The 14,528-nt window shown below is 41.2% G+C and overlaps 1 protein-coding gene across 1 annotated transcript in view; it reads left to right on the top strand.

Moving 5' to 3' along the window:
- Positions 1–11,461: 11,461 nt before the first annotated feature.
- The window catches only part of LOC117499337 (natterin-3-like), a 24,950-nt gene continuing 21,883 nt past the window's right edge, over positions 11,462–14,528 (top strand). The window contains exons 1-2 of the mRNA XM_034151680.1: positions 11,462–11,512; positions 12,248–12,341. Of these exons, the coding sequence (XP_034007571.1) occupies positions 11,462–11,512; positions 12,248–12,341 (145 nt within the window). The remainder of the gene's footprint in view (positions 11,513–12,247; positions 12,342–14,528) is intronic.

Raw genomic sequence — 14,528 nt, 5'->3', positions numbered from 1 at the left:
TAACGTTTTGTTCTACGTCAGTAAATACCACACTGGTGAATTTAAAAACTGGGGTTGCGAAAAAGCTAATAAAATGGGACCACTGGGAGTTGAAATATGGCCTTTTTCTGGTTTAAAAACCAGAAAAAGTGTAATAAATGGATGCAGCATTTTCAAAAATATGTGATTAGGGAGGCTGTGGCTCAGTGTACGCTGATCTTCGGATCAAGAGAGTACTGGTTCAATCCCCACTGCAGTCAGCATGACGTTGTGTCCCTGGGCAAGACACTTCACCCCAAATTGCTCCTGTAGGGACTGCCCACAGTACTGAGAGTATGTAAGTCTCTTTGGGTAAAAGGGTCTAACAAGAACATGTAATGCAATTTGATGATAATGCTAGTAAACACAAATGATGCTAATTGCACAAGTTATTATCCTGTACTTTCTGAATGCTGGGGACCCTACTTTTTCCACACCACACATGGACACTGGAGACTTATTTATGTATATAGTTTGGTGTATAGTTTTATAGTTATTTATATATATGCCGTGTTTGAGTAGTTACTCAAAGAAGGCAATGCATTACACGCTACTAGTTATTTTAGAATAACTCCATTAGTTACTCACTGCTGAAAGTAATTAGTTACATTACTAGGTACATTACTTTTGGATTACTCTTTATATTTTTCATTTAATTCTGGTAGTCTTCACCAGGAAGCTCGCTATAAATGTTGGCTAATTCCAGCTAGTTTGTGTAACCCATTATCTTTCTGTCGCTAGATCTTACAGAGGTTCCCTGAACGCCTCACAGACAAAGATTCCAGCTCAAAGGCTTAAGTCTCCTCCTCAGCAGCAGCACCGGAGCAGCTGTTAAGAGTTTGAATAAGTTGTTTAAATGTATAATTTCAATGTAAATTCACCGAAGAGAGCTGGCTACAGAGGAGCAGCTGCTTAACTGGTGAGAAGCTGTGGAAACAGGGACGACTCTGACGCCGTTTCTCCCAAATTAGCGACAGTGGCGGAGCCAGGACATTTTCAGTGGGGTGGCCAGGATGGAACCAACACATTCTCACTCCCAACTCGGCCTATGTTGACGTTATGTCAGGGTCCCTGTCGTCACTTTCCAACGCAAGGGGGGGCCCTTTAGCGTCGAGTTTTAATTTTCGGGGATGTCCATAGACTTCTATAGAGCTCCCCACACCAACGCGGTTTCAGAGCCGGTCCCAACGTATGTAGTAGACGAGTTGGGATCGCGGCGAAATGCTCTCCCCAGATCCATTCTCACAGCGTTTATCAACCTTTTTCTAACTCAATATCAAGACACACTTATTGTGTTTACTTCTTTATTTTAATTGAATAATGTCCGACTTTTGTTGCCGTCAGTTAGGGGGAGAGTAGGGGCTCAGAAACCTGAGATCTGTATTGTTTCATAGGTTTTTCCTTCTAATTTTGTATTCTTTTCTAAACTACACACTGTTATTTACTCAACAATAAGACACTATTATCCTTGTGTTTATTTATTTGTTTGATTGTATAATGTCGGAGCAGCTCATAGTAGTTGCTTTAGAGAATTTTACACCCGGAAGTAAGTATTCTCTCCGCTATGTTTGACAAACCCTGTGATAGTCCTCAAGCTCTGTGATTGGATGTTTGAGTGGCAGTGCGCCGAGGGTTACGCCGAGCATCGAACAGCACTTTGAAATGGGATGAAACCACGGCAGACTATCCGAAACTGGATTCGAACGGGTTCAGCTCCACCCCCCACCCCGTCCCCAGAACTACACATGCCGCCTCTAAGCTTCGGAATCCGGTTCGTTTCAAGCACCAAAAAGTTGTCCGTGTAGAAGCAAGAACCGCATACGTCACATACGTTAGTTGACTACTCCTAAAGGACGTCATGAGATAAGTAAACTTTCAACATCTGGAACATAAAAGTATAGCATTCAGAGGCAGAACATGTGATATCGTGTGTTAGCTAATGTAAGGAAATGTGTGTGTGTCATGTCAAGAGTCCTATATATGTTTCTATAAAGTTCTACTGTTTGAGAGCATTGCTGTAGGACTGCTTGAGAGCAGAGGTAATGTTTTCCTCGTTATTATTGATTGTTGTACAACGAAATAATAATTGATCAACTATACCTGTGTTTGTGTTTTATTGATCCCTCTCCGTTTCATTCTTTCCTGTTGTGAGTGCGAAATTGCCACAACAGGACAGTGAATACTTTACAGCGGCCGCTGCTGTGAGCTAACGGGAGAATAAACTCCCGTGGAAGAGCAGCCAGCACTGCAGCGGTCGCTAAATGAAACACATGAATAAACAATGAACCACGGCACTCTGGAGAAAAGTATAAGGTTGGAGAAGTCGTTATTTAATTTAATCTGGCTTCGTATGATTAAAAGCAACACGATCATCGACCCGACGCAGTCCCCCATTGTTGTTGTAGTTAGCGCTGTTGGGGAGAAAATCAGCGACGTAAACGGTGACGTCATGACGCAGCAGCGGCAGCACCAGTCGGGCTCTGAGCGGTGTGAACAGAGCGGGAGCTAAACCGAAGAACCGGTTCTGAACCAGAAAAGCTCTAGCACGGAGCTAGAAGGGGAAAAGCCTTGGTGTGAAAGGGGTATCTGAGACAGAAGATTTCAGAAGATGTGTCCTGGGTTTAGGTGCCCGCAGATGGCCTGATGTAGCTTGTCTAGTCCTATGGTCGTGCTCGTCTCTTGAGTAAACTATTTGATCATAAAAATACAATGTTTTTTTGCTAAATTTGAATTTTTTTTGAAAAGTGATAACATGAGATTGCAGACGTTTCTCAACCGGAAGCCTTGACCCGAAGACACATTTTGAGTTGTATACACTGTTGGAAAGAGGAGATTCCTAGCTTTCTAATGATATCAGGATTGTTTTTGTACTCCAAATATTAAGCAAAATATGTCACATGATATAATGACTGTCACAGAGTCATCATTTTGAGAAAAAGGCCTTCAAAGTTTCCTCTTCTCTGGAATCCATCGATCTGATTGATTATTAGCGGCTAATAAATGATCAAAATACTACGGGGGGAAGATATGTTCGTTTGGATTACTGGTCTGGGGGAAGCTCGCGAGTGTGTGTGTGTGTGTTTGTGTAATTTTGCATAATTTTGGCTGTTGTTATGCCTGCTGTGACGTTAAGTTACTCCGTTCTCCGCTTATTTATCATCTGAATTTGCCGAAACAAGTTTAATATTCTGAAAGCCAAGACTTTGTTTAATTGAAATCAGATGAAAACAAACTGTAACGGACCCTGCCGTGTTATCTATGATTACTATACGCCTTACATTCATAATGTCAGCCGGAGGGAGGAAGCGGCGCTGCGGAACAGCAGAGTGTGAGTGAGTGTCACGATCTGTTTGTGTTGTGTTTTGTCTTGTCTTTTTCTGTCTTTGGTTTCCTGTCTTATTTTGAAAAGTGTCCCGCCCTGTCTTGCCTGTTGCTTTCTGTCTGTTTTCCCTCCTATCTGATTGTCTTATTGTGTTCACCTGTTGCCCTTGTGTTTCTTCCTCCTTTACCCAGCTGTTTCTTGTTCCTTGATTACCCCTCCCTGTATTTAGTCTTGTCTCTTCCTGTGTTCCCCTGTCGGTTCATTATTTGTTTGTCCTCCCTTCACGTCACGCTTCATGTTTGTCTCTCCGGTCTTCCTCCATGTTTCTCACGGTCAGTTTTTGTGTTGTCGTTTTCTTTGCTACCGTTTCAAGTTATGCCATGTTTTGTCTACCAGCTTTTAAATAAAGCTCGCTTTTTGTTTCAAGACCTTTTTTCAGTTTTTGTAGTCTGCATTTGGGTCCTACCTTTTTCCGCGATCTTTACAGTGATCGTAACAGAATGAACCGACCAACATTGGACTCAGCAGATTCTGATTTTTTTATTCTCCAGGCGGAACGTCTTGGGTACTCTCTAGAGTACCTTTTTTATACCTGGTATGACGCCACATCTATACGGGGTAGAGTGGCTGCTTTGAAGGAGGCACGCCAGGAGGTTGCTCGCAAGCCCTGGCTCAGGGGTTTGTTGCCTGAGTGGCTACAACATTTTACATGTAGTCCTGGAAACTTTTCTCAAGCCTCTAACCCTTTCCTGGGATCCGACTACTGTCCTGTTGGAGGTCCACGGCGTCTCCAAAAGGCCTCTAAGAGACGCAGGGCCAGGATTCCAGCCCGTGCCCCAGCAGCCATGTTTCCGGCTCCAGTTTCGGCTCCAGTACTGGCTCCCCGGCCGACGCCAGCCCCCCGTGTTTTGTCAGTGGTTCGGCCCGCTCCAGCACCTCGTCTCCTGTTGGCTCTCCGGCCGACGCCAGCCCCCCGTGTCCTGTTGGCTCTACGGCCGACGCCTACCCCATGTCCTGTACCGTTGGAGGTCCCGCCGACTACTCTTCTGCCGGGGGTCCTGCCAACCCTATGTCCTGTGCCGTTGGAGGTCCCGCTGACTACTCTTCTGCCGGGGGTCCTGCCAACCCTATGTCCTGTGCCGTTGGAGGTCCCGCCGACTACTCTTCTGCCGGGGGTCCTGCCAACCCTATGTCCTGTGCCGTTGGAGGTCCCACCGACAACTCTTTTTTTTTGAGTTTGTTCAGCAGCAGACTGTGATCGATCACATCGGAAGCTGCGCTAAAGTCTAACACGACAGCTCCTACAAGCCTCCTATCATCCGTGCTCTTGAACCAGTCGTCTGTCATTTGTGCAAGTGCTGTACTTGTAGAGTGACCATCTCTATAGGCATGTTGGTAGTTCCTTGTCAGATTGTTACTTGCAAAGTAGTATTGAATTTGGGTGTATACTATTTTTTCTATGAATTGACTTAACACTGGGAGGAGACTTATAGGTCGACTATTGGAACCAGCAAAGGTCTTTCTTTTCTCCTTGGGTAATGGGATAACCTTGGCTTCCTTCCAGATCTCGGGGCACACGCCTTGCTCTAGACTTTTATAAAAAATGTGACTCAATGGCTTGGATATGTATTTGGCCGTCATTTTGAGCAGTTTACCATCCAAGTTGTTAATGTATGTAAAAGCATATTTTCAACATATTCTTCTGTAACATTGTGGAATTCAAACATGCACTGCTTTCCCCTCATGATACGATCTTTAATGATGTGATGTGACACTGTGTCCTCGACTGCACCCATGGCATTCCTCAGCTTGTCTACTTTATTTGTAAAATAATCATTAAAATGATTTGCAATATCTGCTGGCTTGGTAATGAATTGACCCTCGGTTTCTATAAAGGAAGGATGCATGTTTGAGTTCCTCCCCATTATGTTATTCAATATTTTCCATAATTTCTTTCCATCATTCTTAGTATCACTGATTTCCTGCATGTAGTATTCCCTCTTTCTACATTTATTCAATTTGGTTACCGCATTTCTTAGTTTACAGTAATGTTGTTTGTCACATAGAGAACCTGTTCTGTCTGCAGTTTTTTTAGCATCATCTCGTTGGACCATTAAACTTCTCATCTCGTCATTCAACCAAAGTGCACACTTTGACCGGGCAGACCATTTTCTCATAGGAACATGCTGATCGGCAATCCCCATGAAAGACTTCATAAATACTCCCAGTGCTTTTTCTGGGGTTTCCTCATGGCAAACATCAAAACATTGCACATTCTTTACCTCCTCTACAAATTGTTCCTGATTAAACCCCTTATAAGACCTTCTATCATTTATCTTGGAGCCAGCCTTAGGTATTTTGCTCTTGCGTACTATAGCAACTAGATTATGATCACTAAAGCCAACTGTGAGTGACAACACTTTAGTGCAGTGCTCTGGCCTGTTAGTATAAATGTGGTCAATGCAGGTCGTTGTAATAGCCCCATGTTTATTTGTAGCCCTTCTGGTTGGTGATGTTATTACCTGAGTCATATTACACATGTTGGCAGCTAATGCAATCTTGTTCCACATGGGGCATTTCTCATTGAAGGCATTGATATTCAGGTCTCCCATGAAATATATTTCGCTATTACACTCAGCTGTATTATCTACCATTTCACAAATACCATCTAGATCAGTGGTTCTCAACTGGTTTGGCCTCGGGACCCACTTTTTCCTTCGTCAATGAGTCGCGACCCACCATTTTGAACCACACATTTAATTCACAAAAAGTAGTGCAGTAATATAAAATATTAATATTAATATAAAAGTGAAGAACAGTGAATACATTTTCAATAAATGTAGTCCATGGGAACACAACCACATCTTCATTATATCCCTTCACAGAACCACAGTATGCTTTTTAAACAAGTTTAAATTGGTGATGGTCATCACGTTTTTAGAGTCAAAATTGTAATGTATGTAATAAATAAAAAGGCACACTTGTGTTGTATTACATCAAAAGGCAGACTTATCTTCAATAACAGGCATGCTTTTGAGAAGGCATGAGAAGAATACAGAACTGTGTGTACTGTATGTTGTATTATTATCCCCCCCAACAAACAAAAAATATAATAAATAAATATATATATAAATATTTAAACCAGATTTAGAATAAAAAATAAATACAATTAAAACAGTAACAGTACTTATAGAGTCAAGAAATAAACAACAAAATAAAGAGTATATGTATATATCCCATAAACAAATAGTTATGATGATAAATAATAAATAAATAGACAGAGACAGAGTGATTATAACGAATAATAGTAAAAAGTACATATACAGGCATGCTTTGTGTGTAAAAGGATAATGTTATTAAAGTTTCAAGAACCAAAATTGAACTGTCGAAGAGCTTATCTGGGATACATTCTGAACAACATTGTATTGTGACAAATATTCAGTGTCAGCATTTACTGAACTTACTGTAACACATCTTAGTTTGGGGCAGCGACGTGCAGTCAGGGGAGGCAGAGCCTCACCTGTCATACTCCAATGTAACAGAAAAACAACTAAAGAAAAACTAAATAGTAATAATAATAAAATGTCTCCACTGATCTGTGTTGTAAGTGTGATTTCTGTTTGATTCCAATCGCTTTTTATAGTCAAAATCAGCAAATTGGCCGAGCTCGCTACAACTACATGGGAGCGATGAGAAGTGAGGCAGGGGCGTGCTCTGCCTCTCGTAAGCCCACAGTAACTTGCTGGAGCGCGGGCACTAATTTAGCGCGGGCACTTATTTTGTGAGCGCGCTCAAGCCAGTTACCGTGGGGTGAGGTGAGGCACAGATGAGCTCTGCCTCACCTCAGAATGCGTCACCCCACAGAAACTGGCTGGAAAGCGAACCCTAAGCGCATGCCTGTTCCCATCTCACTGTAGGTCACCAATGTAATGTTTGTAGATCCCTTTATTACATTTATCCTCGCCATCCATAGTCTCTAAATAACTTATTTCACGTATATATGATATTTAGGCTCGCTGGTCTCATCGTACAACGGCAATGAAAAAAGCCACATTTCTAATGAAAATGGGATCTTACTAAGAAAGAACGATCCAATATTTAGATTGTGGGTATCCTTTTGTTGAACGGTCTGTTTAAAATGAATCGAAGCATCAGACTAAAAAAAGCTTTTGAAAATAACCGAATATTTCGATTAAGGTCAAAATATAATATTTGTAAATCTGACTCTGAAAGAGTCAGTGCCTCACCAGCCATGAACCTCACCACACGTCACTGGTTTGGGGGGAACTAGTGCAACCTGGTCTCACCAGAATGCGTGACTCCACCACGACTCCTTAACACCGCATTGCGTGGTGGAGTCACGAACTTTGTTACATTTACGTGTCTGCACCACGCAAACAACGCCAATGTAAAGTGAATGAGGCTCCTTTGTCGTGGTGCACACACGCATTTCTACAACGTCCAGCAGTGAGCTTTTATTCTATAAAACGTTTTTAAAATCTACTTTATAGCTTGTAGTAACTCACAGGAGGCTTCTTTTATTTTATTTGTATTCATAATAATTTGTATTTTTCGTCAGAATGTATTATGGTGCATTATTCACCAATGTTTGTTCTCAAAAAACAATGTATTGTAAGTAATACAACTGTGATTTTTATTAAATTAGTTAGTTTTTAAGGAAGGCCAGAGCTTCAGCTGTGTCAAAGAGATTGTTCCCTTTAGTTAACGTTATTTAAAAGATAATTATATTCCTATTTGATTAAGTCCCCTTTATTGTATTACGGACCCAAAGAGCTGAGCGTCCATTCCCATTGGATAACGGAGGATTTTACACCCGGAAGTAAGTATTCTCCTTACTGTCCATTGATTTTATTTACAGTGATATCTGCACTACTCATCAACTCAAAAACACCAGATTATCCTTGTTAATTACACAACATTGATTGGTTTAAATTGTGTACAATGCTTTTGTATTTTCCCCTTTCGATTCGGAGAAACAAATATTTGTTCGTAGTGTGTGGATGGCAGAAGGCACTACACTACCCAGAATCCTCAGCTGGTCTCATCGTACAACGGCTATGAAAAAAGCACCAGGAGAGGCAGCCATAACCTCTGCCGCACTGAAGGGGGTTTAAAATGAATCATAGCATCAGACTAAAAAAGCTTTTGAAAATAATAGAATATTTCGATCAAAATATAATATTTGTAAATCTGACTCTGAAAGAGTCAGTGCCTCACCAGCCATGAACCTCACCGCACGTCACTGGTTTGGGGGGAACTAGTGGGATAGCTGGGGATGCTTTTTGTTCCTGACAAGGGTCTCAAAGTCTGGGGTGATGGTAGACAAAGCAACTCTGAGGTCATGCTCAATGTTCAATTTGTTCCTCTCCTTTGTCTTCAGCTGGACCAGAGCTGAGAAGCCACTTTCACAGAGATAGGTAGTGCTGAATGGCAGGATGATTTTGATTGCATGTGTGGCGAGGGATGCATACTCAGTAATCACAGCACTGTACCAGAACTGGGGGAGGGTTACCTCAGTGAACATTTTTTTCAGCGACCGATCACATGACAGCTCCACCAGCTGACTTTCTTCGTTTCTCGGCAACGTGACGCTTTCCATCTCGACTCCGAAAGGATCCCGTACCCAGTCATCATCCCCGTGTTTCTCAGGGAAGTAATCGTTGAACCGATCCTGCAGTTTGCTTAGATGCGCCCTGATAGTTTCATTCAGGGCATTTTTGCCTGCAGTGTCCAGTTCTTTTGCCTCATGACGCATTTGGAAACATGTCCAGCCTCTCCCTGGAAACATGATTTGCCCACAAGGCGATCTTTTTTTTGAACGCCTCGATTTTTGAAGCCAGCGAACTTCTGCATGATACATCACCTGTATGTGCTCATTGCCCAGGTCTTGGCACAGCTTTTGAAAGCACCGGGTGCTCTTTGCGCTGCGTTTAATGTGGTTCACCGCTTTGACGACATCCTTCAATGTTTCATGAAGCACTGGCACCATGTCCTTTGCTGCTAAAGCCTCTCAATGCAAAAAACAGTGTTGCCAAGTCGCATTAGGGGCTTTTTCTAGTATTCTCTTCACCACCCCTGAATGTTTTCCAGTCATGGAGGCAGCGCCATCAGTTGTGATTCCGACACACAGATCCCAGTTTAGGCCCACCGAACCCAAGTACAAGTCCACAGAACTAAAAATGTCCTCCGCAGTTGTAGTAGTTTGCAGATCTCTAGTGCAGAGAAATTGCTCCTGTAAGTCCCCTTCCCACACATGCCTCCCATAAACAAGTAAAATTGCATGGCTCGCGATGTCTGTGGACTCGTCCATCTGTAATGCATAGTGAGCACTTGCCTTGATGCGAGCTGTGGTCTGTTGTTGAATGTCATCGGACATTTCTTCAATCCGCCTACTGATTGTATCGTTTGACAGTGGTATGGTCTTCAGTTTATCCGCCGCAGATTGATCCAGCAGCTCTCTGACCATTTAGATGGCGGCAGGTAAAATAAGGTCCTCTGCAATGGTGTGGGGCTTTTGCTCTTTGCAATACGCTGAGCTACGAGGTAAGATGCACGGAGGGCCTGCTCTTGTTTTGAACATGAAGAGGTCAGGCACTGTTGCGATGTCCTCAGCTCTGTGAGTCTTTGAAAGAACTCAACAGGTTTATCTTTATAAGCGGAGTGTTTCGTTTCCAAATGCCGCTTCATTTTGACGGCTTCATGCTCTCTCGTGCCAGTATCTCACTGCAAACAACACACTGAGGTTTTGGTCCCTCTCTTTTATCTTCAATGTATGAAAATCCATACTTAACCTGTTAAGCCTGAGAGACCCCGGTACCGGGGCACTGCCGCAACATCTTGCAGGAAACAGTGTCTGAGGGCATGTTCATTTAATAAACTATGAATGTTTTATATCCATGTAACGGGAAGAAACTCATCTAACTGATCATTTTTTTTTTTTTTTCAAAAGAAAACCCACAATGCTAACACTGAGCCTCTGAATTAGCAACGAGCGAAAAATGCTAACACCTTACTGCACCGAAAATCACTCACAAAACCTTATTATTTATCTTTTCACCACATCCAACACATCGTTTCACATCGTGAGGTGACACAGAATCGATTGACACCGACATTACCACTGAATTATACGTATTTGCGACGTTATAAGCAAAAACGGACATCAAAACAGGTGACGCTAGGTAGCTAAAAATGCTAATATTTTTACCTTGGCACTGTAGTCTCTCCAAAGTGGTCTTCAATGGCATTAAAACGATAAAAACGCTGCTGAAGTTAATCCATAGGTTAATCTAATGTGTCTGTGTCCCTTTGAAATGATTTCTGATAATCCATAAGCATTAAAACTGCTTTTCCGTTTCCAGATGTCAAAGCTAGAGATAGGTTCACTCTGATGGAAAATTACATGCGCGAAGCCCCCACCTTTTCTCTTCACAACGTGTGTGTGTGGGGGACTCCCCCTTCGATTCTATTGGCTCTAACGGTCAGAAAGAGGTGTCAACCATCCAAATTGAGCAAGGGGGGCCAGAGATATGGAAAATCCACCCAAATGACCCCAGAAGTGGTTTCTTTTGGCTAAACCTCTCTAAAAAGGTCAAATGTCACTTGTTTTGCATCAATCTTGATACAGGGTACTTATTATATGTTGTACTTTGGATTCCTAAAGCTTTTAGTCTACTAACCCATCATCCAAGGGTGGTTTTCACTATAAGTAAAAAATAATCTTTGGACGGACACTATAATTTACAGTTTTTTACTATGTAAAATCTGAATTTTCTTTAAAATAAAAAACATCTATATTGATTCTGACTTTTCTACATCCAACTCACAGGTTTATCATTACTTTGAGAAAAAAGATTATTAATTTAACCCTTTTAGAAGGGAAGATATGGTCATTTGTTCTGGGAATGTCATTTTCGAGCCTGAGACCTGAAAAACAGGCTCAGGGCTTAAGAGGTTAATATATTCAGAATCATACCTGCGTTTCGCCATGTTTACAATTTGAATGAATGAGCGGTAAATACTGATAACGTAACGCAGCACGTTATCATGACATAACAAAAATTATGGAAAAAAGTCAAACCTTTTTTGAAGGCCGGGATCATGACAACGCCCAAGACGCTTCCTACCCAGGACGCAGCAAACGGTGACTGCGTGCGCAGCATTAGAAATCCCAGACTTCAAAAAAAGTTTGACTTTTTTCCATAATTTTTGTTTTTTTTCAATTTTTTCTTCGCTCACACATCCGCGACCCACTTGAAACGGGTCCGCGACCCACTTGAAACGGGTCCGCGACCCACTTGAAACGGGTCCGCGACCCACCAGTTGAGAACCACTAATCTAGATAGTTTGAATTGGCACCCGGTGGCCTATAACAGCATCCAATTCATATGGGTTTTAAATTTGGCAATTGTATTTGTAACCATAAAGCTTCTATTTCATTTTTCATTAGGTCGTATCGTACTTTAGCTGGAATATGATTTTGTACATAGATCAAAACTCCGCCACCATTCTTATCTCTATCCTTTCTGAACAGATTGTAACCATGCATTGCAACCTCTGAATCATCAAAAGATGAGTCCAGGTGTGATTCTGAGATAGCCAGTATGTGTATATTATTACCTTGGTTGCTGATTGGCTAATGGTTACACAAGACAAAACATCATTATGACATCATCAAGTGGCCAAAATCTGATCAGCTCATTTTCAGACAGGTTTTTATATAAATGGATCAGGGGGGGGGACTCAGGTTTATGTATAAAAGACATGAAAAAGTGGATTTTGCATAATAGGTCCCCTTTGGCTCACTATCAAATTACTATTTTTTATGGAAGGTTTATTATAGTACTGGTAACCAACACAGGTTTTGTCATGTGTTTTCTTCTCCAGATGAAGCTGTCAGTGTTGCTGCTGCTGGCCCTGCCCGCTCTCTCCTCAGCTTTCAGTCCTCTGGACACCCGGAATAACACAGAGCAGAGAAATGGTAAACACAAACTGGCTTTATTCCTTTGGGGAATAGTAGAAGAAAAAGGGTGGTATTTTCGAAATTAGCAACACAGAACATGATGGAAAAATCTGTAGTTTGTACGTATTGCAGTTCTGCACTTGGTTGTTAAAGGATCATTTTACCAAAGTCACAAACTGACTGTGTTTTCCCTCTTAACAGTTTTTTTTAGTGACGTAGAAACGTAAGCTTTGGTTTTAGACAGTTTCTTTGAGACTTTTGCCACCACCCCCAATTAGGGCTGGTTATGGTTACTACAATAAGTGCATTTAGATACTTTGCACTGTCTGCTCTTATGGTGTTGTTTTATGCTTTATGAACGTGGACAACAGTGAAAAATATATATCCTTCATGACCAAGGTTGGAATTGAAATAAAAAAGTGAAGTGAAACTTATGCTTGTCACCCTCTGGTCCACACGTATTAATCGTCATGATCCCAAAACGTATGATTGTATGAAAAGATTTTTAAATAAATACAAATGTATTTATTATAAACTTGTTAGGCCTTAACCTATTACTGTGTATATCACCATTCAAATATGTTTAAGAAACCCAACACAGCTCAGTAAACATTGAGAAATGTTGACTTCATTTGATTGATAAATATGTGATTTGTAAATGCATTTAAAAGATTTGCAAACTCACAAATACATTTGCAAATGTAAAACGGATCTGCAAATACGCTGAATATGTTCACAAATAAAAAAAAGATCTGTGAATATCTCTTTAACATTGACAACTTTCGATCAGGCATTTGTGAATCCATGTTGTATTTTTCAACCAAAAATGCGCTTGCGGATCTCAAATCTCTGCTTGTGGATCGTCTTTTTACACACACAGAGTTTTGAGACATACTTTCCGCCGGTCTCGGCTAAAATCTACTCGTGTCACTCGGTTATTTTCGGAAACCACGTGATGGCCTGCTGATGACGACATTTCCGCATGATTTCAAAGTAAGAGCATGATGGTTTGTTTTTGTATTATAATGAACAGCGGAACGTTAGATGCATTCTTCATCACCATCATCATCATGTTATAGTGATACGGTTAGTTTGGGTTAGTTTATTTGTTCAATACAGCATATATCGAGCACATCCGTATGCATTGATGTTGAAGTAGGCTACTTAGGCTGCGCCACTTTCGGGTCTCGGGGAGCTACAGCTGGCAGCGTAGCAGTCGACATGTAAAGCAGTGGCAACTAGGCCACCATTTCAGCTGACTTTTTCTCAGAAATACTGTCACATAACATCCATATATTTCAGTGCTAGGTTGATGCTTAGCTAAGCTAACTATGAAACACTTTAACTGACAGGACTCAGGATCAACTGTGTACTGTAAGGTAGCTTCTAGCTCCATGTCGAACAGTAAGTCAACATTTCCCAGAGAGCTTTCTTTGAAATCACCAGGTAACGCTAAAAAACATTACATTTAGATTGTATGACAAAGTGTTTATTTAATATATCTGGCTCGCTATAGCTACTTGCTAACGGTTTAGCGTACCCGCGCGATTCAAAGTAACGTTTATGCTTTGCTTACATGTTCGCATAACTTGGAAGTTTACTGACATTTACATACCTTGTTTACCTGACTCAAGTGGTGGCTCTGGGGTTGTTGTGTGACTCCTTAACACCGCAGTGCGTGGTGGAGTCACGAACTTTGCTACCCAACCCCAATGTAAAGTGAATGAGGCTCCTTTGTCGTGGTGCACACACGCATTTCTACAACGTCCAGCAGTGAGCTTTTATTCTATAAAACGTTTTTAAAATCTACTTTATAGCTTGTAGTAACTCACGGGAGGCTTCTTTTATTTTATTTGTATTCATAATAACTTGTATTTTTCGTCAGAATGTATTATGGTGCATTATTCACCAATGTTTGTTCTCAAAAAACAGTGCATTGTGTGAAATACAACTGTGATTTTTATTAAATGAGTTAGTTTTTAAGGAAGGCCAGAGCTTCAGCTGTGTCAAAGAGATTGTTCCCTTTAGTTAACGTTATTTAAATTATTTAACGGTTGCATAAAAAGGTCTAACTGACCCTTTACATAACATCAATAAAAAGCAGTAGCAATGATTATATTAGATAGATAGATAGATAGATAGATAGATAGATAGATAGATAGATAGATAGATAGATAGATAGATAGATAGAGAGAGAGAGAGATA

This window comes from Trematomus bernacchii, unplaced genomic scaffold (genome assembly GCF_902827165.1).
Source record: "Trematomus bernacchii unplaced genomic scaffold, fTreBer1.1, whole genome shotgun sequence".
NCBI lineage: Eukaryota > Metazoa > Chordata > Actinopteri > Perciformes > Nototheniidae > Trematomus > Trematomus bernacchii.
The sequence above is the reverse complement of the archived record's forward strand: the minus strand, read 5'-3'. Positions and strand labels throughout refer to the sequence as shown.